Source organism: Scardinius erythrophthalmus (assembly GCF_964197995.2).
Source record: "Scardinius erythrophthalmus genome assembly, chromosome: 24".
Taxonomy (NCBI): domain Eukaryota; kingdom Metazoa; phylum Chordata; class Actinopteri; order Cypriniformes; family Leuciscidae; genus Scardinius; species Scardinius erythrophthalmus.
The window spans coordinates 7,411,691-7,437,290 of NC_138244.1; the positions used below are offsets into that span (position 1 = coordinate 7,411,691).

The 25,600-nt window shown below is 38.3% G+C and overlaps 2 protein-coding genes across 3 annotated transcripts; one reads left to right on the forward strand and one right to left on the reverse strand.

Annotated features, from left to right (window-relative positions):
- Positions 1-134: 134 nt before the first annotated feature.
- On the reverse strand, positions 135-16,984 carry ireb2 (iron-responsive element binding protein 2). Its single transcript, XM_081356349.1, has 21 exons — positions 16,921-16,984; positions 11,731-11,829; positions 11,445-11,610; positions 10,205-10,342; positions 9,738-9,965; positions 9,576-9,645; positions 9,010-9,193; positions 8,780-8,919; positions 8,531-8,702; positions 8,031-8,131; positions 7,692-7,808; positions 7,433-7,592; positions 7,210-7,345; positions 6,410-6,494; positions 6,052-6,333; positions 5,822-5,926; positions 5,326-5,468; positions 4,911-5,058; positions 4,706-4,828; positions 4,420-4,605; positions 135-1,521 (listed from the first exon to the last, which is right to left on the reverse strand). The coding sequence occupies exons 1-21, from the start codon at positions 16,943-16,945 to the stop codon at positions 1,408-1,410; spliced, it is 2,922 nt and encodes a 973-aa protein (XP_081212475.1). The 5' UTR covers positions 16,946-16,984; the 3' UTR covers positions 135-1,407.
- A 561-nt stretch (positions 16,985-17,545) lies between these two features.
- On the forward strand, positions 17,546-25,591 carry slc25a44a (solute carrier family 25 member 44a). Of its 2 annotated transcripts, none has more exons than XM_081355682.1 (4): positions 17,546-17,771; positions 18,414-19,106; positions 22,023-22,150; positions 23,302-25,591. In XM_081355682.1, the coding sequence occupies exons 2-4, from the start codon at positions 18,470-18,472 to the stop codon at positions 23,491-23,493; spliced, it is 957 nt and encodes a 318-aa protein (XP_081211808.1). In that variant the 5' UTR covers positions 17,546-17,771; positions 18,414-18,469; the 3' UTR covers positions 23,494-25,591. The 2 variants fall into 2 exon arrangements, 1 of the variants encoding a protein (XP_081211808.1); XR_014029368.1 differs by having other exon boundaries at positions 17,599-17,771; positions 22,028-22,150; positions 23,302-24,078.
- The last annotated feature ends 9 nt before the right edge of the window (positions 25,592-25,600 follow it).

Sequence of the window (25,600 nt, forward strand, 5' to 3'; positions counted from 1 at the left end):
ATTTATAATAATGATAATAATTATGTACATAATTTTTCTGATATTTACATTGTAGAAATGTGAAAGCTTTTCTGTGCTGGATGTATATTCACCAATGAACATTGTTAGACAAATTAAAGACAAATTAAACAAGTGAAAGTGTGAAATGTATTTTTTTATATTTTATTTTATGTTCACCGGGCCAAAAGTGCCAATTAATTACTAAAACACACACATTATTGCCAGTTTCCAGGTGCTTTGTGCTGATGAGAGTGGCCAAACTAGATTGAATATGCTCTACGCCCTACAGAAATGACTCTTTCCACAGCGCCCCCAGTGTAAGGGAGGCTACATTACCATGAATTTGATCAATGTGCAAATTATAATTATTTAAAAGAATATTTAACAAATTTAAGTGAAATGTAGGTCATAAAGGGTGACAACTTATGGTATTATAAAAGCAGAAAAGACAATCTCAGCATGCTGATGTCATTATTTATTAAAAATTATTTACAATAACAGCATAATCCAAGAAAAGATTTTTTTTTACTGCATCATTCACCCCTGTGCTAAGAATTTGCATACTGTCTATACATACAGAACACAAGGACTGAAGCCAAACATCGTAACAAGGCAAACAGCACTGTGACAGAACCAAAAACCACTCATTGTTCACTCTCTAATGTGAGCTCAGATTAATATATATCTTATGATGTTTATGGCTGAACATACATTTCGGGCTCCATCAGATGTCATTAAAAAGCAACTTATTTAATATTTTAGTCATATTGTCAGTCACAATCTCAGTAAAAGACGACGTTAAATGGACGATCATAATAAATAAACTGATATTTTACTGGATCGGATCAAAACGAAGAGTGCTTTTTGTTGTTGTGACGGAAATATGTGGACGTTCATACAGAAACAAAAGCTGGGAAATGAAGAAACAACAGTGGGCTGGAAAAGCTTTGAATGTGTGGACACTTACACTCCGTCAAAGTGCCCGTGTCAAAAAACAGCACCATGAAACAAGAGCGAAGCCTCCATTGGCTGTGAGGTCATCGTGCAGTATAATGCGTCCAGCACCGCATAGCTTCACACGGACTGGAAAGCTCAGTTTAGAAGAACAGTTCCTTGACACGTGTTGCAGGCACTGCAATATGAAATGCCCAAATCAAACCAAGGTCACGCTCCACATCTAGACACAAAAACACGCCTTGTCGGGCGCCGAATCGCGTGTCTGGGCGTGGAGAGAATGATTTGGAGAGAAATGTTGGACATTTGTTGCTTTAAGTGCAAAATAATGACATCCCCCGAGACGGGAGGATTCTGTAAAACAAGAGGCACAGCGTTCTGAGTTCATAAGACCTCCTGAAGGCCTCTGGGTGGCGCTGTGCTGATCAGAGGTCCACCGGTGATCTGACTGTGCTACAGCAGCAGAGAACGAGCTACGTACTTCAGGATGCCTCCGTGTCGGAAAAATGCCACATCCATATCGTTCTCGAAAAGAGCCGTGACACTGAAAGTCTTCCCAGTGCTCGTCTGGAAACAAAAGTAGACAAAACCATTAGATGTCACATGGACAAAACACATGCATTCAAAGGCAAATTGCAGCTTAAGAGTAGAATAAATTTTGATTCACAAGCTCTTGGTTCAATTTGATTATATTTTATTAAATAATGGCCATTTTGCTTACATATAAATTTAATTCTCTCTTAGCTATTGTTATAAATTATATGGGAAACGTCTAACGTGAATATTAATTATAATAATGACAGCATTAATAACACAAAGTCCCAAACGATGTAACTCTAGAGCTATTCGTTTAACAGATGAGTTAGTGAATCAAGATGAAAGATTAATTTAAAAGGACCAGTCTTTTGTTTGACCTACACTGGTTGTGCTGTATGTTTTTGATTCACTAAAAAGAACCGGTTCATAAGAGTCAAGATTCATCTGTTTGTAAATCTGATTACAGTGCCTGTGCTGCTTGTTTTTGATTCACTAAAAAGAACCGGTTCATAAGAGTCGAGATTCATCTGTTTGTAAATCTGATTACAGTGCCTGTGCTGCCTGCTTTTGATTCACTATAAAGAACCGGTTCATAAGAGTCAAGATTCATCTGTTAGTAAATCTGATTACAGTGCCTGTGCTGCTTGTTTTTGATTCATTAAAAAGAACCGGTTCATAAGAGTCAAGATTCATCTGTTTGTAAATCTGATTACAGTGCCTGTGCTGCCTGCTTTTGATTCACTAAAAAGAATCGGTTCATAAGAGTCAAGATTCATCTGTTTGTAAATCTGATTACAGTGCCTGTGCTGCTTGTTTTTGATTCACTAAAAAGAATCGGTTCATAAGAGTCAAGATTCATCTGTTTGTAAATCTGATTACAGTGCCTGTGCTGCCTGCTTTTGATTCACTATAAAGAACCGGTTCATAAGAGTCAAGATTCATCTGTTTGTAAATCTGATTACAGTGCCTGTGCTGCCTGCTTTTGATTCACTAAAAAGAACCGGTTCATAAGAGTCAAGATTCATCTGTTTGTAAATCTGATTACAGTGCCTGTGCTGCCTGCTTTTGATTCACTAAAAAGAACCGGTTCATAAGAGTCAAGATTCATCTGTTTGTAAATCTGATTACAGTGCCTGTGCTGCTTGTTTTTGATTCACTAAAAAGAATCGGTTCATAAGAGTCAAGATTCATCTGTTTGTAAATCTGATTACAGTGCCTGTGCTGCCTGCTTTTGATTCACTATAAAGAACCGGTTCATAAGAGTCAAGATTCATCTGTTTGTAAATCTGATTACAGTGCCTGTGCTGCCTGTTTTTGATTCACTAAAAAGAATCGGTTCATAAGAGTCAAGATTCATCTGTTTGTAAATCTGATTACAGTGCCTGTGCTGCCTGCTTTTGATTCACTAAAAAGAACCGGTTCATAAGAGTCGAGATTCATCTGTTTGTAAATCTGATTACAGTGCCTGTGCTGCCTGCTTTTGATTCACTAAAAAGAATCGGTTCATAAGAGTCGAGATTCATCTGTTTGTAAATCTGATTACAGTGCCTGTGCTGCCTGCTTTTGATTCACTAAAAAGAATCGGTTCATAAGAGTCGAGATTCATCTGTTTGTAAATCTGATTACAGTGCCTGTGCTGCCTGCTTTTGATTCACTATAAAGAACCGGTTCATAAGAGTCAAGATTCATCTGTTTGTAAATCTGATTACAGTGCCTGTGCTGCTTGCTTTTGATTCACTAAAAAGAATCGGTTCATAAGAGTCAAGATTCATCTGTTTGTAAATCTGATTACAGTGCCTGTGCTGCCTGCTTTTGATTCACTATAAAGAACCGGTTCATAAGAGTCAAGATTCATCTGTTTGTAAATCTGATTACAGTGCCTGTGCTGCCTGTTTTTGATTCACTAAAAAGAATCGGTTCATAAGAGTCAAGATTCATCTGTTGGTAAATCTGATTACAGTGCCTGTGCTGCCTGCTTTTGATTCACTAAAAAGAACCGGTTCATAAGAGTCAAGATTCATCTGTTTGTAAATCTGATTACAGTGCCTGTGCTGCCTGCTTTTGATTCACTAAAAAGAATCGGTTCATAAGAGTCAAGATTCATCTGTTTGTAAATCTGATTACAGTGCCTGTGCTGCCTGCTTTTGATTCACTAAAAAAGAACCGGTTCATAAGAGTCAAGATTCATCTGTTTGTAAATCTGATTGCAGTGCCTGTGCTGCCTGCTTTTGATTCACTAAAAAGAATCGGTTCATAAGAGTCAAGATTCATCTGTTTGTAAATCTGATTACAGTGCCTGTGCTGCCTGCTTTTGATTCACTAAAAAAGAACCGGTTCATAAGAGTCAAGATTCATCTGTTTGTAAATCTGATTACAGTGCCTGTGCTGCCTGCTTTTGATTCACTAAAAAAGAACCGGTTCATAAGAGTCAAGATTCATCCGTTTGTAAATCTGATTACAGTGCCTGTGCTGCCTGCTTTTGATTCACTAAAAAAGAACCGGTTCATAAGAGTCAAGATTCATCCGTTTGTAAATCTGATTACAGTGCCTGTGCAGCCTGCTTTTGATTCACTAAAAAAGAACCGGTTCATAAGAGTCAAGATTCATCCGTTTGTAAATCTGATTACAGTGCCTGTGCTGCCTGCTTTTGATTCACTTAAAAAGAACCGGTTCATAAGAGTCAAGATTCATCCGTTTGTAAATCTGATTACAGTGCCTGTGCAGCCTGCTTTTGATTCACTAAAAAAGAACCGGTTCATAAGAGTCATTTGTTTGTGAATCAGACTACACAGGTTGTGCTGTATGTTTTTGATTCACTAAAACTAACCAGTTCATAAGAGTCATTTGTTTGTGAATCAGACTCCACTGGTTCCACTGTTTGGAAAGTCTAAAGAGAAGTGATGTTTAGTCTGCTGTGAGTCGCTCTACCTGTACTGTGAGCTGATGTCGGGGCGTGAGCTCCTGTGGGATGTTAATGGTGAATCGCTCTTTTCCACACAGCTCAAGCGAGTCGGCATTCTGTCCTGGCAGGAACTGCAGCGGAGCGATTCCCATCCCTACCAAATGATTCTTATGGATCTTCTCAAAGCTCTCAGCTATCACTGCACGCACCCCCTGAGACAAGACAGTCAGTAAGATCAGTGTTTATGGTAAACGAATCACAGAAAATTGTGGATTTTTTTACAAAAAGTCAAGGTAACTCATCAGGAAGTACCAGTAAATAAGGTCCTTTGGCGGCCCAGTCGCGTGAGCTGCCGGAGCCGTACTCTTTTCCTGCCAGGATGATAAGGGGAACTCCATCTCTCTGATAGCGTTCAGCAGCTTCAAACACATCCAGCTGTGATGGGACAACACAAATCAAACCATGAGTTCAGAGTCAGAAGGAATCAAGTTCAAGCCGGTTCAGTCTGGACACTAACCGTCTGTCCTGATGGAATGTGCAGTGTTTTGGGTCCGGTCTTCCCGATGAGACGGTTTTGAAGCTTAATGCTGGCAAATGTTCCTCGAGTCATCACGGCATCATTTCCTCTCCGTGCGCCATAAGAATTAAACTCACGAGGCGTCAAACTGAGTCAAACATACAGAGGAACTGGACTTAGTATCTGATCATCTTTATGTCATAATATTTATCAACATAGTAATAAAAAGCAGTTACACTACAAAAATGTTACGCAAGCAAATGTTATGATGAAACAAATCGCTCAAATGAACTAATTCACTATAATAAATCTGACTTCTAATCGCAGTGACAGACACTCACAGAGTCTAAAATGATTTTAGGACAAATATATGAAGCATATTGAATAGAAACAGTTAACAAAAAACTCATCTTACCGTTTGCTCTGCAGGTATTTGGCAGCAGCACTGACTCTTGCGATGCTTCCCGCTGGGGAAATGTGATCGGTCGTTACTTTATCACCCAGAAAGAGGAGCGGGTACGCACTGTCAATGGACTGAGGAGGGCACACCTCTTTAGTCTGAGACGAAGAGAAACAGAATGTTGAAATACAGTGGAAATGTGAGGCTTGCTTGGGGAGAGGCTTTTTGTTACATAAAATGATGATAAAAAATATATATATCAATATTAGATGAAAAACCTTAACTTCAAAAACTTCAATGAAAATGAGAAATGCTGGCTTGGCAACTAACTTTTAAGTACTAAAACGTATTTTTAAACCGAAAACAAAATATATAAAGACAAAAACTAATAAAAATGACAAAAGTACACAACAAACTTACTAAAATTAAAATGAAAACTGAAAATTCTAAATATTACCAAATACAGTAATAGAATACAAATAACGCTATAATAACACTGGATGACACTCACCAGTTTGCTGAAGAAGGACGGACAGCGGATGTAGGTGGATTTGGGATCCCATGGGAAGAGGGCAGATTCGGCCGAGTCCAAACTGTTCCAGAACGTACTTCCTTTCTGCAGACGATCACACAAATCAGCTGGTATTAACATATGATTCTAATGATTCAGTGAATCAATCAATTCAAATGAATCCTTCTGTTATATCTTCTGAAGAATATGTGCTATGAAACTCCTCGCACCTCCATCCGGATCTTCAGCTCTTTGAACATGGAGGCGATGACGATGTTCTCCTCTGTGTGGTTCACCTCCTCTTTGGATGGCCAGATATCGCGCAGATACACGTCCTTCCCCTCGGCGTTCACTCCTACCGGTTCTGTCTCAAAGTTGATGCTGACTGTGCCTGCGATCGCATACGCCACCACCAGCGGGGGCGAGGCCAAATAATTCGCCCGAACGCAGTCACACAGACGTCCTTCTAAATGCCTGTTCCCAGACAGAACGCCACACGCCACCAAATCCCCCTGCACACGAGCAAACAGCTCAGGTTAAGATGCAGATGCTCAGATAGAAAGAGGCTAAATGAGAGTTCGGTCTCACCTGTTTAATGGCGTCTACCACATTCTCAGGTAAAGGTGCTGTGTTGCCCACACACGTTGCACATCCATAACCCGCCACCTCAAACCTGAAACCCACGATCGAAAAACATACAGAGGTCATTGTTTAGACAATTGTTAGTGTGTTTGTGTGAAACAAGGCTATCATAAAGGCTATTATAATTTCACTATTATTTATTTTTCTTTATTTTTATCATTTAATGAATTTTATTTGTTTTTATTTTATATTTTGAATAGTAATAAATGTGATATTAAAATAATTCTATTATTCATTTTATATTTTTAAATGTCAGCGGTATTTTTTGTTTTAGTAATAGCTGTCGTTAATGATTTTTTATTTATTTCTAAATTGTATTTATAAATATTTAATACACTTAATTTACTTTTCATATTTTTTATTTTGTTTCATTGCGATAAATATTAAATATTACATAAATATCAAAATAACACTTTATAAATAATATAATAAATGTTTTAATAATACACACACACATATATATATACACATATAGAGAGAGTGTGATTATGACATAATATAAAAAAATATTTTTTATTTATTTATGTCATAGGATTAGAACAAAAAGCAAATTAAATAAGGAAATGTTTCATATATATATATTCATATATATATATATATATATATATATATATATATATATATATATATATATATATATATATATATATATATAAAAAATTCTACATCTTTGGTTTTAGTGATGGATTTTGTGACAAATAATAACCTTGGCGTGCTCAAGTATGTTTATCTAATATTGTGTGTACCCGAGTTTCTTGAGGAAGGGCAGGACTCCGCTGGTGTTCAGGTAATGTGTGACGGTTCCACTGCCGGGCACCAGACTGGTCCTGATGTACGGTTTTACCGTCAGACCAGCCTCGACGGCTTTCTTCGCCAGTAGACCTGAACAAAACACAAACAAACACGTGAGATGCACTAAACACTGTGCAAACAGCCCACATCAGATCCGCAGATGTCTTGACGTCTGACCTGCGGCCAGCATGACGGACGGGTTGCAGTTGTTGGTGCAGCTGATGATAGCAGCGATGACGACGGATCCGTGTGCCAGGTTGTACTCGGCCCCCTCGTGCAGGAACGGGACCAGAGTTGCCTGCTTGTCTTTGGATATGTGGAAGCCCTTGAAACCCACCTATACATGGATGGCACAAAAAACAAACCCAGCTAGCAACTTGGTACGATTACTTAATTGACAAATACTTTTTTTGTGTGTGCTAATATGTGCATTCACCTTTTCATTCAGGCAGTTAATAAAGTCTTCCTTCATGCAAGTCACGGCGACACGATCCTGTGGCCGTTTGGGTCCACTGACATGAGGCACAATGGAGCTCAGGTTCATCTCGATGACCTACGACACCAACCACATCACATTTGTTAACAACTGACCTATGAAGTTTTATGGGGGATATACTCTGGATTTTTATATTGGTCTTTTGGTTACTTATTTCACATGAAGGTTCCTCAATGATTTACACTACCTTTCAAAAGTTTTGAGATACCTTTTAATCAGCGAGGACGCATTCAATTGATCAAAAGTGACATATGTTCATGAAAAAATAAATGAACCAACCTCTGAATACTGCGGCTCTTCTGATTGTTCATCGTAGGTTCTGAAGAGTTTGATAGCCTTCAGGTAGTCTTCTAAAACCACAAGCTTCTCCTCACTGCAGACTGATCAGAAAAACATTTTTGCGTCAAATTTCACCCTTAATAACACACTTTAAGTCTTTTTTTTTTTTTCCCTTTTGTTAGGTTTTCAATCCTTGACAACAAACACGGCAAAAAAAAAAAAACACAACAAACAACAACACATCTACCAATCCCTCCCACCCCACCCCGCGGTCTCTTTATAATGGGATACAAAATGGACAGATAAGTCTACAGAAAAACAGTCACAGGAATGGTAAAAACATTTATATAAAAAAAAAAAGAAAAAAAAAAGAATTAGAAATAAAGAAATGGGATAAAATGTTGAAGAGTTCAAACTGCGTCCTGAACATTGCTTTGCACAATATACTTGGAGACTTTTTCAACACACTTTAAGTCTTAAGTACAAAGAGCGGTCCATACTGGTGTGTTTAAAGTGCTGCAGGGTGATGTCATCCACAGGAAAGAAGCTCACGGTGGCGCTGTACTCCGGGCACATGTTAGCGATAGTGGTCCGATCGGGAGCCGAGAGCTGCTGCACACCAGGCCCGAAGAACTCTACAAACTTCCCGTCGATTCCTGCCTGACGCAGATGCTGAAACACAAAGATCAGATGTTAATATGTTATTTCTTCAGAGGTCATATATTTAGGACACAAGGACCTCGCTGTACCTTAGTAATGCCCAGTACTATATCAATGGACGTTGCAAGAGGACTGATGGTCCCTACGAGTTTACAGCCGACAACCTGTGGCAAAGTCAAAGACACTGGCTGACCTAACATGACCGCCTCTGATTCAATACCTCCAACTCCTGAAAGAGAGCATGAGAGAGAGACATCGTGAGGTAAACAAAACAGAAGATTTCACTAATGATAACAGTAACTAGTGACATCGTGCTCACCCCAGCCCAGGATCCCGAGGCCGTTGATCATGGTGGTGTGGGAGTCCGTTCCCACCACGCTGTCTGGATAAATAAACCCCTCCCCTTCCTGTACCACCTGACACAGGTACTCTAGGTTCACCTGATGGACTGTATTGATGTCTGGAGGAACCACGTTGATGTTTTTGAAGGCTTTTGAACACCACTGGAGAGAGAGAGCAGTCACAAACTCAAGACTTGCACTACCGTACAAAGGTTTGTGGTCTGTAGGTCTTTTAAATATTTTTGAAAGAAGTCTCTTATGCTTACCAAGGCTGCATTTATTTGATCAAAAACAGTAAAAACAGTAATATTGTGAAATATTATTACAATTTAAAATAACTGTTTTCTATTTGAATATCTTTTAAAATGTAATTTATTCCTGAATTTTCAGCATCATTACTCCAGTCTTCAGTGTCACATGATCAAGTCGTGCTGATTTGCTGCTCGTGAAACACTTCCTCTTATTATTGCAAATGTTGAAAACAGCATGGCATGTTATGTTGTCTTTGTGTAGATATAAATCACAGAGAGCTCTGAAAACACACCTTAAAGAACTCCAGCCTCTCTTTGTTTCTGGTTAGCTCCATCTCTTGATTCCTGATCATAGTTTCAGGCCTGTGTGCGTCAGACAGATATCAGCACATCAGAGAAAGCAAACAGAGTAATGTGAGGGCGTGTATTAGTGTGTGTGCGAGATGTATACGTACTCTGACACGGGCTGCAGGTGGAAGGGGCACAGGAGGGGTGTGTTTTCTATCTGTACTGCTGCGGTTCGGCCACTGGGGGCGTCAGAGCAGGAGGTTTTACTGCAGCCGCCCCGATGACCCGGGCGTTGACCTGAACAGTGACTCCCTCGTGGAGATGGTCGACCGGCAGGAGATCGGACAGCGGCACCTTGACTCTCATCCACTGGGATTGAAGGGCTCTGGATGCCACTGAGAAATGAGGTAAACCGTTGTTAGTCATTTTGTCACTTGACAGAGAAAACTTGTTGCATCTTGCCTGGTTAAGTTCATAAAATGAGAAAACTGAAGCACAATACATCACCACCATAATTACTGTGTACATTAGGACTTCTGGGCATAATCACTGTTTATGCTAATGCTGTAATTATTGGGTTTTTAAACATAAATACTGTTTTAATCCTTTCTCTTGCCCATGCGTTCACTCTCACCATTTGCTGTAGTCAATCTGCAGCGAATGATCTACGATGAGGTCTGTGGGGCATCTGGGGTTCACCAGGTTTGGATCAACCCCCTGTTTAGCTAAAGCATCTCTCATGGCTGCCAGATCCACCATAGCAGGAATTCCCCTGTGAACACACACAATGGAGGCATCAGGACATATCCAACTTTATGAACAGGCCCAGTTAATGTGCAGGGCTGCCCGATTAATCAAAATAAAGCTGAAATCACAATATGGCTTAGTGTTGTCATCAAACTGCAAAGACTGCATCTGAATTTACTATACACCGTGTTCTTAAACCTGGATTTTTTTTTTTATCTTTGAAATGATCATTAAAGGGGGGGTGAAATGCTATTTCATGCATACTGAGTTTTTTACACTGTTAAAGAGTTGGATTCCCATGCTAAACATGGACAAAGTTTCAAAAATTAAATTGTACGTTTGAAGGAGTATTTCTGTTCCAAAAATGCTCCTTCCGGTTTGTCACAAGTTTCGGAAAGTTTTTTTCGAGTATGGGCATGTGTGACGTCAGATGTAGCGGAATTTCCTTATACGGGTCCTAAGGGCACTTCTCCGGCAACCGTAGACCAGAGCGAGAGAGCGAAAGCAGTACCTCATTAAAGCGCCCTGCCCGGCTTTAGGGAAGTCAATGTCACCAAAGAAGTGGGTTTTTGGTTGCCAGGGCAAGACAACCCTGCACAGATTCCCAAAGAACCCGGCGTTAAGGGACCAGTGGATGGAGTTTGTTTTTTCAGAGCATCAACGGAGTTGTGCAAGACTGTTTGTTCCCTGCATTTCGACGATGCTTGTTTTATAAACAAAGCCCAGATCGACGGATTTGCAGATCGTCTAATGCTTAAGGATCGAGCAGTCACAATGATAAAGGTTCGCAGTCGTGCGTTGGAACCGGGCGGTGAGTAAAACTGCTTCAAATGTCTCTGTGTGTTGTTAGCTCGGCGCGTTAGCACAGCTTTAGCTCCGCCCATACGGCCCGCCTCCAGCTGCTCGTTTTTTTCCGGAAAGACTCGGTACAGCCTATCTTTCTTTTATAAATATAATAAAACTAAAGACTTTTTGGAGATATGAAGGATGCAATACTACTCTATAGGTACTCAAGATTAACAGGAGATTGAGTGAAAATGAGCATTTCACCCCCCCTTTAAAAAAAAAAAAAAAAATCCCAATTTGATTTCTTTCCACAAATCGTGAATCCCTTGTCGATAACTCACGTAAAATCCTGCAGCAGAACCCTGGCGGGCGAGAACACCACCTCGGCCTGGTTCTGCTGCGTTTGCCAGTCCAAAATATTAGAGACATCCTCTGTCTTCACGTAGAACCCGTCACACTTCCGAATGGCGGACTCCAGGAGAACCCGCATACAGAACGGCAGTTTCTCTACAAGATAAAGAGCCAGTTAGTGCTTTTTACATCTGAACTTGAGTTTGATTACATGTTCTTATAAGTGATGTCAGTTGTATCCATGCATGAATTATTTAGTTAAAGACCCTAACTCACCATATCTAGCATCATCGCTGAGCTTCTGTGGGTTGAAATACCTCAGCTCTTCATACTGCTTGCTCCGGAGAGTGTCGATCAAATCGCCAAACGGATGTTCTGTAGAGAATAAAAGCCTTTATTAAGCATTTTGAGAACGAGCTGATAAATTTGTGCAACAGAGAAGGAAAAGAATGGCTTGTGCGTCTTAAACTCAGGATTCGAGTTTGTCCTGCAACAACCAAACAGAATCGGACGACAGCAGAGCAACACCTGCAGGGCTCATATAACTCAGAGAGAGTGTTACTGCGTCCCAATTCGCCTACTTATTACTGTGCCCTAAAAGTATGTACTGTTTTTGTGAAGAAAAAGTATATACTTTTGAGTGTGCTACTTTTTGAGCAGAAGCTTTGGGACATACTACTTCGTCATAACTGTGTCTTTAACAGACAGCTAATTATGTGCAATACTCATTTCAACATACTACGATTTGGGACACACAAATTCTAATTGCGAATACTATTTAGGACGGAGAGTATGTGAATTGGGACGCAGCATGTATCTACTCTTAAACCGCTGAACCATGTTCATTGACCTTCACCTCTTCACATTTTAAAGTTCCCATTTAAGGCACAAGTCTGCAGCTGTGCTACTCGTGTTGGCAGTGAGTACCGAGAGCTTACAAGCCCAATTCACATTCAAATAAGGGATGCACCAAACATTTAGAAACTAAATGCTTTGAAGAAGAGAAAAGTAAAAAGTGAAATGTCAGTGTTCAGCTCTGAAATGGGTTCATCTATTAAAGCATATTATGATAAAAAAAAAATTCAAACACAATTTCAAATGAAGTATTTGCATTTCCTCATTGTGCTTTAAGGTTCTCATGCCTTGAAGCAATGCCCTCTTGGTTATTCAGGACATTAATAAAGTCTTTGAAACTTTTGTTAAAGAACCGGTCACCTATTTAAAAAAACAAAAAAAACATGCAGTTTATTTTGAAGGACACAGAAATGCTTTTATCATCCAAATCCAAAGAACTTTCCAGAGCACAGTTAGTATCATAATAGTTTATAAAAAAGGCCATTTACTATGAGTTTTTGGGGTAGACTTTGTTTAGATCCAGTATTGCATTGAAAAACACATCCACTGTTGGAATAGTTGAATATATCACACACACACACACACACACACACACACACACATATATATATGACAAATTACTTCCACAGACGAATCCTAATAGAGACACAGAAGTGAAACAGGTTGTTATAATATCCCTGCAAAGTAACACCAGCACTGTTTGCAGTGAGACCTGTATCCTGTCAGAAGACATTACAAAGTTCACTAAACCAAGAGAGGACAACAAATCTAAATCATGATATAAAACACACACTCGTGCTCATGCAGTGTATTTCAGCAGTCCCAGTGTGACTGCATGTGTGGAGGAGGACGAACAAGCACAGACACACACTTATCACGCACACACCCTGCGTCTGTTGCCTGCTGCACGTGCTAGATTAGGTTAGATGAGTTTAGATTAAACAGCAGCAAATGAACACAAACCTGCATCCACCTCATAATATATGAATGAACACAAAAATCCCCATATCTTTATTTACGACATGGAAGATAAAGACACTGTGTGGGAAAAGTAAATAACACTCTCGCTGACAGACCAGCAGATTACAGCAGGATCAGAGCACTAACACGAAGAACATGCACACAGTTAATCATAATTATACAACCTATAGCTCTGAATAAAACCACATTAAAGAAGACATTAATTAGGCTAGTACATTTATGAGGATGGTTTACTCCCAAAATGTCTCAGTTTTGGGGACATTTGGTACCCAGAAAGTATAGCCTACACTTCTGACTTATTTTCCAAGACTAATATATATATATATATATATATATATATATATATATATATATATTATATAAATATATAATAAAAATGTTTTTTTTTTTATTATTATTATGTTGGAGCTAGATGTTATTTAGTAATGTAATGATGAAGAAGTGTAATCAATATTGAAAAATATAAAAAAAAAGAAAAAAAAAAAAAAGGTCAGGGCTCTACAGTGCGAGTATTTCACTCGCATTTGCGCCTAAAAATAGTTATGTGCGAACTTATAATTTACGAGCACGAGTGTGCGAGTGACGGGCTTGTTTGTGATATTCACTTCCAGTGATAAATTGTGAAATAGCCTACTGTTCCAACAGGTTAAATTACACAACAATATGCTGATTGTTTACATAACAATATTTGGATGTAATGTTCAGTTCCAGTGAAAATCTGTTCCAGTTAATGGGGTAGGCTAAACACAGGTGACGTGTAATACTCAGTATCAGTAAACTCCACCCACTGGAACAGTTTCTTACAGTACCTGAATATTACACAACATAACCTGTTCAGTTTTGAAAACTGAAGCCTACTAGTACTCACAGATTTGTGGCCTATACCTTATTTTAGAAATCTGTTTTTCTGTATATTGATTTGTTGTGTATTGTTAAGATGAATACAACTGTCTTAACCGAAATTTTCTATGATTTGGCGATGGGGTGTGTAGATGACATGAAACCACATGTGGTTGAACTGAAACCCCCCCAGGCTTCCCGTATTTTGGTACCCAAATGCTAACAGGTATGGATATGATGACGCTACTGCAACACGCATCAAGACAGATGAGCGATCTATTCATCAAGCCAACGCGCAAACTGCCACAAATGAAAGTGTAAGTAAGTCGTAGACGCTCAACACACAATCATATTTATTAATAGTAAAGAAGATGTTTGTTGTGGATGTTTTACACCAGAAACAAACACTGATGTACTATTTTATTTAATACTGTGAAGCTGCTTTGATACAATCTGTATTGTGAAAAGCGCTATATAAATAAAGTTGACTTGACTTGACTTGACTTAAAGAAATGAAATGATATTTGGCTACCAGTGCTGCTGTCGCTCTCTCCTATCGCTGATTTTGAAATGAGCTTATGATCAATAAAATGCAGCTCATATCTGTTGCTTTTGGCGGCGTGAACTCTGCATAGGCCTAACGTTATATTAAATCTGCATATAGCGCAGGAATAGAAGATCTTATTTATATCAGTTTTGCGAAAACACACTTATGTGACTAGGTGTAAATGGAATCGTTTTGATCAGTAAAAACGCATGAAGTGACCAGGTGTAAACACCCCTATACACCATAAAAAAAAAATAAAGTAAACACTTAGTGAGCTAGATACGCAACACAGTATGAAGTCTTTAGTCATTATCTCAAAAGACCAAGTGCAAAAAAAAAAAGAAAAAAGGAACTCCCGCACACTATCAGCAAATGAGTATCAAAATTTTATTAGCAACGTTTCTCACTAAAAGACCAAGTGCAGAAACTGAAGTTACGACCAAAACAGTCGACACTGAGGACAGGAAGACGACAAAAACTAATTTTTGAGGACAACTTAGCCTACTAGCAAGTACTGCAAAAGAAACAAGCAAGCGGGCATTTATTTTGTTTTTAGCACTTTATACTTTATTGAGGTGTTCATTCTTTTTATATATTTTGAAGTAGGCTAAAAATTATATTTGGATAATTATTAAAAAGGTAGTTCACCCAAAATAGAAAATTCTGTCATTTATTACTCTCCATCATGTCGTTCCAAACCCGTAAGACTTTCACTCATCTTCGGAACACAAATGAAGAACGTTTTGATGAAATTGAGAGATTTCTTTCCCTCCATTGACAGACTACACAACTACCACTTCGATGATTCAAAAAAAGTTCATAAAAAGATCACAAAACGAATCCATATGAATTGAGCGAACTTTTTTCACTGTGCTCCTATATTTCTTTGTGTGCTCCTATATTTTTTCATTTAGGAGTACATGTACATGGAAAAAATGTGTTCAGAATCCCAAGTTTACAAAAAAACGTCCACACAATGTAGGTTTTACAGTTTGGGAGACATTTGGGTTCTCACAAAATATATACCTGTGACTTGCTTTTCAAGACTAAGTTAATTTTAAGACACCAAGGGTTCATACATTTAGCTATTCTAACAAACCGGCTCATTTTGAAATTTCTGTCATCAATTACTCTCATGTTTTCCCAAACCCGTAAGGCTCTCGTTCATCTTTATAACACAAATGAAGATCTGTTTGATGAAAGTCTTCGCAACTACCAGTTTCAAGGCCCAGAAAGGTATTATCATTAAAAATGGCATTAACCTAACCTACTGTGGTTTAACCTCAATTTTATGAAGCAACAGAAGTGCTTTGTTTTCACAAGAAAATATAATTTACCAGTTTATTTACAAAATATTAATCTCTAACGAACGTTCACAAAACAACGTCCGCTCTCGTGAAAGCTCGTTGGAGATTAATCATTTGTAAATAAAGCGGTAAATCATGTTTTTTTACTTGTGTCGCTTCAGATTAAACCACTGGAGTCACATGGATTACTTTAATGATGTCTTTACTACATTCCTGGGCCTGGAAAGTGGTAGTTGCGCATTGACTGTCAATGGAGGGAAAGAAAGCACTAAGATTTCACCAAAAAGATCTTCATTTTTGTTCCGAAGATGTACGAAAGTCTTATGGGTTTAGAACGACATGAGAGTGAGTAATTAATGACAGAATTTGCATTTTTGGGTGAACTAACCCTTTAAAAATCATAATTTGTCTAGAATCACCTTCAATCTATCGAATACTATGGTATTTACATAGCACATTAAAGTAAGAACACTATGGAATTACCATAGGACATGTGCAGAAAACGAAACACCAAAAAGCATGGTAGTACCATGGTACATGTGTGTTATTGTAAACAACACATAATTATCGAGCATCGTGCATAATAGGATTGTGCATTGTTCCTATTAAGCTGCCTGGCTGGACAACATTTTAGGCATTAAAGACGTGTTAAACAGAGGCTGTCAAGCTGGACATCTCATTGAGTTTTGACACACATCAGTTTTAGATCGCGTGAGATGCATCGTGTAATCGCACGCGATCTGGACGTCAGTCGCTCTCTCGCCGCTAGCCGCAGTGCTAACGACAAAACCGACTCGTTCATCCTTTTATAAGTGAATAGATGAGGACTGCTTTGACACACATTTGTGACTTCGCATATAACCGGTTACATACTTCTCTGTCAGGGCATAAATGAGATGAATATTGTTAATTTTTGTCATTTAAAACCGCTCTTACCGTTCTGAGGTGAACCCAGCGCCATGATGAGTCCTAATATTAACACGACTCCACTCGCTCGAGCCACAACAGCCAGCCAACCAGCGAACAGTTCCTCCCTGGAGAACTGTCCAATCAGCTGAAAGCATCTCGCACATCGCCATCCAATCAACAAACACTACCCTCCATCACTTTGGTTATTTAATAATGTCAAGAGAGTTTTGATGATTAATGAATTATTATTTTATATATACTAAAAACATATAGCTTAAAATCATTTTCAATAGACAAGTAGCAATTTTCATCTTTTGTCATAATTTTTTTTAAACCATGTAAATATTGTTAATTGTAAAAAAATATATCTCTTGTTGTTCGCGTTACTAGGCATTTAAGAAATAAAAATATGAATAATGATGCTACATTCATATTAATAAGGAAGTTCTACATATCTACAAATCATTTTTTTCCATTTCATAAATTATTTTAAGAAATCGTCCAGTGTTTTGTATAAATGCAATGCATTTTAATACAAGGCTTGATCTCAATAAAAAAGTAGCAAGCTATATATATAATAGTATAAGTATATACTAAATTACATATTTCTTAAAATAATATAATAAATAGCGCTCCTCCTGTGTCAATGACCAATCAGCAGCGGTCGCTCGTCCTGTCAGTGACGTTTGAGAATGCGCCGGAAGTGTGGCAGAGCAAGTGTTGTTCGGTTCGATCGACATGACTTTACAACAGGAGTTGCAGGCCGCAGATCGGTCTCAGAAAATGCCGTTTTTAGAGGCATAATAGCGGATTTATCTCATGACTGGACCGCGCAGCTCCGCTGGATGTAGAAACAGCAAATATGGCGAGCTAACCGAGTGAGTTACTGTGTGTCAGCGAGGTCAAATGAAGTGTCATGTAATTCTGACGGGCGATATTTTTTTTTTTACCGGGGGTGTCAGGTGGTATATTGTAGTGCGCATGTGCAGTACTAGAGAGTCAGCTAAATAACATTTATCCATGGAATGAAGAGTAACGAGAACGGTTTAATTAGAATAGTAATGTATGTTTTTCATTGTACGATTGTTAAGTCCTTTTGGGACAGATTGTATGAGTGGTTGAAGAGAAAACATGTCATACCTGCCTTTGACTATCACATTGTTAAGTCTTCTTGGACAACAAAAATATTTAATTTTTGTGTATAATATATTGATTGTCACCAAGTTTTACCTTCACAAATGTAGATTTGTTAAAGTGTCTCCAAGTTTTGCGGGATTTACATTTTTAATTTCAAGGAATACCTTAAAACTCTAAATTACTGGCAATATATGGATCAATATGGATTGTAAAAATGCATAGTTCACATCTCAGATGTTCTATATCATACACTTTTTTTTGTTTACACGTGTCAAGACATTATCTCTGCAGAACATAACCAAGCGTGACCTTCGAACTCTGTACCTTCAGATCTGCAACAAAACATGCAGCTTGTATGAAATGTTGTGATTTTGTCATTTCAGGTTATGCGGGAGAGGAGCGAGTGTGTGTGATTTAGTGTGTGAGGTCATCGGCCGCAATGATGCAGCAGAAGCGCAACCTTAAGATCATCGAATGGGAGGATCTGGACAAGAGGAAGTTCTACTCGCTGGGCGTCTTCATGACCATGACCACGCGTGCCGCCGTCTACCCGTTCACCCTGATCCGCACCAGACTGCAGGTGCAGAAGGGCAAGTCGCTCTATAACGGCACCTTCGACGCCTTCTGTAAGATCCTGAAGGCCGAGGGGGCGCGTGGCCTTTACAGAGGGTTCATGGTCAACTCGTTCACACTGATCTCAGGTCAGGCCTACATCACTACCTACGAGTTGGTAAGGAAATATGTGTCCTGTTACACGTCCGACAACACGGTCAAGTCTCTGGTGGCGGGCGGAGCGGCGTCACTGGTGGCCCAAAGCATCACGGTGCCCATCGACGTGGTGTCCCAGCAGCTGATGGTGCAGGGGCAGGGGTGTCAGCTCACACGCTTCAAACTCAAACCCAAGATGGCGATGACCACGTCCAAACACAAAGTCACGTTTGGTCAGACCAGAGACATTGTGGTTCTGATTTTTCACACGGATGGATTTCGGGGGTTTTATCGCGGATATGTGGCGTCGCTGCTCACCTACATACCCAACAGCGCCGTCTGGTGGCCCTTTTATCACTTTTATGGAGGTAAAGAAAATAAATATTTAGTGAGGCATTGAAATGGTTTCCTGACCCAAACAGATAAAGTTCAATTAATAGAGTGCAACAGCCGGGTTCCGGTAGAGGTTGAACGACTTCACATTTTGAAAGTTGACGTTTTGTGATTAAAGGTGCTTTGCGCAACATTTCATGTTAAAAATACCCGTTTTTCTAACCCATACATGCTTAAACAAATGCCTGATGGGCTGAATGAGCCCTTCTCTGATCACTGCGACTGCCTCTATAATCCTGTACAGTAAAATAAATAAGAGGGATTTGGGTCGAAATTTTTGCAGTTTCATTTGTCGCCAGAGGGGGCATAGTTCTGCAAAAACTCAGAGACTAGCGCAATGCACCTTTAAGGCGAGACACGGCAGGCAAAAACATTTTTTACTGGTCAATTTTGAGATTTTTGGATATTTGTCTTCAATTCAGCCTTCTTTCAGACTTACACAAAAAGTCTGAAATACACATTTAGGTCTTTATTTTACTAAACTTTGTCTGTTAGCGTCTTTAGATTTCTCATAAATTCAACAAAAGTTGGCGTTCTTAATCATCCCGCTGCTCCGCGATCGCTGTCTGCTCCCTGTCATCACACACACCATTAGAAAGCTCTCTCTCTCCTGTACAATGCTGTCGGATCCAAATATGGTCATTTCCTTTTTATCAGCAACCAATCGTGAAAGCAATCTCATTGGCTGATGATAAATCTTTAAAGCCCGTTTTCTCAAAATGACTTTTCTCTCATACTCCAGTCCGAAATCTCCACTTCAGTAGCACCGATATACACCAAACTTTCCAGTCTTGTACCTAGTTATATTATGAAGCCATTTACAGAGGGATTTGTAAATATATTATTCCTAGCCTGATTTATATAACATTTTATTCCAAAAAACATTGCGAAAATAATTTTTTTAAGGCTATTGACAGTATTTTCAGATTTACAGGATAACAAAAGTAGATATCCATAAATCCCTCTGTAATTTTTTCCCATCTAATATGTGAACACGATGAAAAAATAATTTTTAACCTGGCTTTATCCAATACTCAGATTTTGTTTTTTAAAATATATGCAAATGAGCGCATATTTAATTAGATATTGCCTAATTTGCATATTTAAACATTAAATTACAGAAAACTTGTAATACATTTTTTTCTCATCTTAATGTAGGTAATCAACTGGGAAAGTTTCATGGTGATATCTGCTAGTTAAAGATTTTACCCTATTCACCTGTAGTGTCTCGCCTTAAAGGAGAACTCCGGTCAATTTTAACATTGAGCTAATTTTTTTGTACATTTGGAGTGCTGTCAATACAGAGAACAACGACAAAAATCGGTGTTGCCTACACCGAGTTATTCTATTTTTAAAATTTGCACCCTGTTGACTTCAATAGGGCAAGTACTAAACCTGCTTTTAGGCTCTTAACATCCTTGATGTGTCATTACAAGTGCACAGAAAATGTGAGTGATTCCTTCTGAGTGAACACGAGTGAATCTGATTGCAGTAGATGTGCACGATATGTATAAAAATGATGTTATTTAAGCCAGCGCAAATACCTGTTTACATCCTGTTTTTCGGTTGAAGTCCAAAGTAGTCGATTGCCGAGTTCACGCGCATAGGTTTAGTTACCTATGATCACGCGCGTGAACTCGGCAATCGACTACTTTGGACTTCAACCGAAAACAGGAAGAAAATACAGGTATGTGCGCTGGCTGAAATAACATCATTTTTATACATATCGTGCACATCTACTGCAATCAGATTCACTCGTGGTCACTCAGAAGGAATCACTCACATTAGCTGGGCACTTGTAATGACACATCAAGGATGTTAAGAGGCTAAAAGCAGGTTTAGTACTTGCCCTATTGAAGTCAACAGGGTGCAAATTTTAAAAATAGAATAACTCGGTGTAGGCAACACCGATTTTTGTCGTTGTTCTCTGTATTGACAGCACTCCAAATGTACAAAAAAATGAGCTCAATGTTAAAATTGACCGGAGTTCTCCTTTAAAGTCGAATCGACGTCGACTAGTCGCCAATGATGTCATTAATGAACAAATAAGCCGGAACCTCGAGCTGAGACTCGAACGCTGGTTGCCTTGTGCACAGATACATAACAGCTTATTTTTATCAGGTTTTTTTGTCTTTGGGTCGTTATATTTGTCATAGATTTCTGCTTTGTCCTAAATCAGATACAGATAAAGTAGCTCAGTAGAGATTATATTTATATGAATTAATGTTTTAGTGAGAGAGCGATTGCGTGTGAATTAATTCTACCTGGCAGCGTCTCTCTAATAACAGTGAAGCTGTGGGTTTTAGTTACTAAAAAATATATGCTAGAACTTTTCAGTTTCTGAACTATTTTATTGATAATCACAGAACAGTGTTGACAATAAAAACAGCGTAAAAGTGGACTTCAAAGATTTCTTATCCTGTTGCGCCCTCTATAGGCCATGATCAGCGACTAGTCGAAATCAAGCTAAAAGTGTCATAGCAAAGCATTAAATTCAACTTGTCAGTGCAATATTTTAACAATAACTTCTAAACCTTTAAAGACAGACAAATAGTTATGTTTTTGTTAAAGCCATCAGTTCACATTTTCACATATTTTTAAGGGAATTCCTGGTGAAAAACTACATTACCCATGATGCTGTGAAAAAATTCCACCAGTCAGATAGTTTCAGCAAACAAAAAGGCCAGAGCAATTAAGCAATTTACCTCTTTTTGTCTGATTTTCAGACAAAGTTTGTAATGTTGTGATTCATGCCTTAAAAAGTTTAAACAGACTTTTTCACTCTATGGGGAAAATAATTGGAAATAATACTTTGTAGTTGTAATATAATTGTTTCTACTCCAGTTTGTTGTTTAACTATTAACATTTAAACACACTGTGTGTGTTTCCAGAGCAGCTCTCCAAACTGGCCCCTGCTGACTGTCCGCACCTCCTCCTGCAGGCCGTGGCGGGACCGATGGCTGCCGCGACAGCCTCCACCCTGACCAACCCCATGGACGTGGTCCGAGCCAGAGTACAGGTACAAACACAGCCAAATCAGTCACTTTAAAGTGCCTCTATTATGCTTTTTCCAATATTAACTTTCATGCAGTATGTAATAAATCAGCAATTCCAGTCTCACTTCCTTACTACTTAACAAATTTGCATAATGGTCTTCATTGGCCCCTCAAACACTGTAATTGTAACTGAGACGTTGTCAAATCAACTTTGCTGCACTTCCAAAGGATGAGGACTTGCGCTCGGATCGATACGAACTCTCAGAAAGGAGCAGTTTAGAGAAACCGAAGTTTTGCTGCTTCTTTTTTTTTGTTTGTAAATGATTTTATATATTTACACAGTCAAACCAAAAATTATTCAGACACCAGATATAATTTTTTATATTTTTTACTAGTGGGTGCAGGACACTTTAGTTAATTTATGTAAGGGAGGATAGCAAAATAAAGTATACTGTGACATATTATACCCAAAAATGATTCATACAGTGGACTACCAGTAAAATAGATTAGTTCTTGTCATATTTTATTACCATTTTCTAAACTATAGCGAACAAACCGTGTTAATGTGAGAAATGTTGAAGGTGTCTGAATAAATTTTGGTTTGACTGTATTTTTTATATATTCATATATGGATTCTCATATACATACATATACATTTAAGTAAAAAAAAAAAATATATATATATATATATAATTTTCTGATTATTTAAATAATTTAAAAATGGATTCATTTTCATTAATTCAATATTTATGTATAGTTGTACATAAATTATACAAATTTGTTTGTATTTGTGTATTTTAACATTTATAATGTTAGTCCACACGCTGTGTTACAATGTTAGTTAATGTTAGTTTATAATGTATGCTATTTCAGAAGTTTTGTGCTGTTTTCTGATCCTCACAATGACTGTATCTTTAAGACTTCTATATGCAAATGAGCTCTATTATAAACTAACCTAATCTCTGTGTACTGATGAAGTTCACACTGTTGATCATCATCAGGTTCAGATTAGAGTTAATCATTATGAAAATGTGATCATATCGTATGTTTTTTCTACTGTTCTGTTCTTGTCTTTCAAAATATGGCTCTTTAATATGCTTTATCATGTAATTATTGTGAATGATTAATATAGATTTGAGCTTTGTGAGATAATACACTGTGCGTGTGTTTGCAGGTTGAAGGTCGTTCGTCTGTGATCGAGACGTTTAAGCAGCTCCTGGCCGAAGAGGGAGCGTGGGGTCTCACCAAGGGTCTCTCTGCACGCATCATTTCCTCCTTGCCCACGTCTGTCATGATCGTCATCGGTTACGAGACTCTGAAGAGACTCAGTCTGCGTCCTGAACTGGTGGACAGCAGACACTGGTGAAAACACTCACCTGACGCTATACCTCAGCCTTTTAAACGGATGCCTTTTATTATTTTTACCATTTATAAGGACCAGGCAATAACTGACTCTCAAATGTGAAGATCTATTTCCTTTCTCGTGGATTTTGTGAACTTTAACCTGTTCCTGTAAACTCTGGCCCACACTAGTATTTTGTAACAAGGTGTCATGGAGCTCCTTTTTTGTATTTTTCGCCTGGTATGTGTTTGTTTATCAGAGGTTTTTAAGTGAAAAATTCTTTTGACATGGTGAATTTGAGTCTTTCTGGTGAATCTCATGCAGTGCCCTTCACTTCATATGACAGGAAGTGAGATAATCACATCTGTTACATGCTAGGACGAACATGGCTGCGTCCGAAATCTTATAAATGCTGCCTTCGGAGGGTGATTTCCAATGTATCAAGACACGTCCGAATGCAACGTTAGCTTATCTTCCTGTCTCCTGAGAAACCTTCATCTGATCCATTTTTGAAGGCAGTATTGATGTATCCTTCGCTGCCTTTGATATCCCAAAATCCGGTGCTTTCCATTCTGTGGCAATTGAGCTAAAAAATAAAGATGGTACCTGAAAGTTGTGGTTTGTGGTCAGTTTGTGTGTAAATATACGTTTTTGACCAACATTTATAGCGAGAAATTACTGTTGTATTAATGAAATATTTGCTTATCATCAAAGCTCGCTCTATTTTTCTGTAGATCATTGAATTTACACTGCCTCAGAGGTTTGTCTGAAATCAGGCACCCTTTGTGTGCAAACGTTGCCTTCAAAGTCATTTCCTGATAAGGCAGCAAGGCAAGTTTTGGGACGCAGCCCATGTATGGGCTTTTCACACTTGAAACCCTGGGGAATTTTTAATTTTCTGAATATTCAGCTTTTGAGATTTCACACCGTACATTTTTAAACCCTGAGTTTGGGCCGGTTCACACAATGCGTTTTTGCTGTTAAAAACATGAGATATGTCAGTGGGACAAACAAAACAAAAAGCGCTGACTAGAAACACGTTTTTAGCGCCATATTTGGAATGACTCGTCATGCGCGAGACGCTGTTAAAGACGCGAGCGCGACGGTTAAAGATGGCGGTGTAGCGCGTTACATTGAAAAACTATGGAAACTTTGTGCAGTGGGCATGGAAAAACGCGTTCTTTGTGTGTAAAGGTCCCTAAATGTTCTTATTTACAAGCTTATTAACATTATTTGGTTAAGTACATTTACTCTCACTGTGTTCTGATACTAAACAGATAATATTTTCTGTTTTATCGCTGGTTTACATACCGTCACGGTTTGATATTTTTAACGTTTTCCTTTAGACATTTGGTTAACGTGTGGACGTTTCTGACTGTACAAAGGTCATGAATATATAATAAGGCAAGACTTGATTAAGGTTGCTGTAACATATTCATGGTTATGCAAATTTATAGGGCAATTTATTGTGAAATTCATGCCTGGAAAGATTTATATTGAATACAAATTTACTAATAATATATTAAATATCCTATTGGCTTGAAACTGCTCTTTGTGTGTATTCACTATACAATGATTGTTAAAATACAACAGGATAAATCATGTAAATAAATTTATGAACCCAGGGTTAAATAGTGTGAAAATCCTTGTGAGAAAAGTTAGAAAGTATCATGTTCTACTGTATGACAATTCAACCTTCTTTGGATTGTCATATTTTGTGTTTTTATTATACCTTGTCTTTAACTTTAAGAAAAATTGTGTTTTGGGGCCAAAGCTTTTACAGTTGATATGTTTTATAAATGTGCTTCATTATGCCATAGTAGTTTTTGTCTGAGATTGTTTCTAATGGAATCTGTCACAATCAGGTGTGAATTAAATGAACCACACAAGAATGGAAACGTTTGGGATTTCTTTGCTAGTGTAGCTCACAAATACTCTAAAGCATTTAATAGTCAAGTTCTGCTCTGGATTGTTATGAAAATTATTTTTACATGTCTGCTATACAGTAAAAAAAAGTGTGAACTAAGGTCTCTGAATTGTTAATGGTGGTGCAGTAACATTTGGTGGCATGTAGAGGGCGCGAATTGATCAGAACAGCCATGTTTGCACTCAAGTCGTGTAAAAAAGCTGG

Excerpts from the sequence above, each read along its gene's own strand:
- ireb2 (XM_081356349.1), bottom strand. The coding sequence starts at position 16,945 with ATGGCGCTGGGTTCACCTCAGAACG. Across the intron at positions 11,611-11,730 it reads CAGCGATGATGCTAGATATG|AGAAACTGCCGTTCTGTATG; the intron begins GTGAGTTAGGGT and ends TTTATCTTGTAG. Across the intron at positions 8,132-8,530 it reads GCAGCACTTTAAACACACCA|TCTGCAGTGAGGAGAAGCTT; the intron begins GTATGGACCGCT and ends TTTTCTGATCAG.
- slc25a44a (XM_081355682.1), top strand. The coding sequence starts at position 18,470 with ATGATGCAGCAGAAGCGCAACCTTAAGATCATCGAATGGGAGGATCTG. Across the intron at positions 19,107-22,022 it reads CTTTTATCACTTTTATGGAG|AGCAGCTCTCCAAACTGGCC; the intron begins GTAAAGAAAATA and ends GTGTGTTTCCAG. Across the intron at positions 22,151-23,301 it reads TGGTCCGAGCCAGAGTACAG|GTTGAAGGTCGTTCGTCTGT; the intron begins GTACAAACACAG and ends GTGTGTTTGCAG.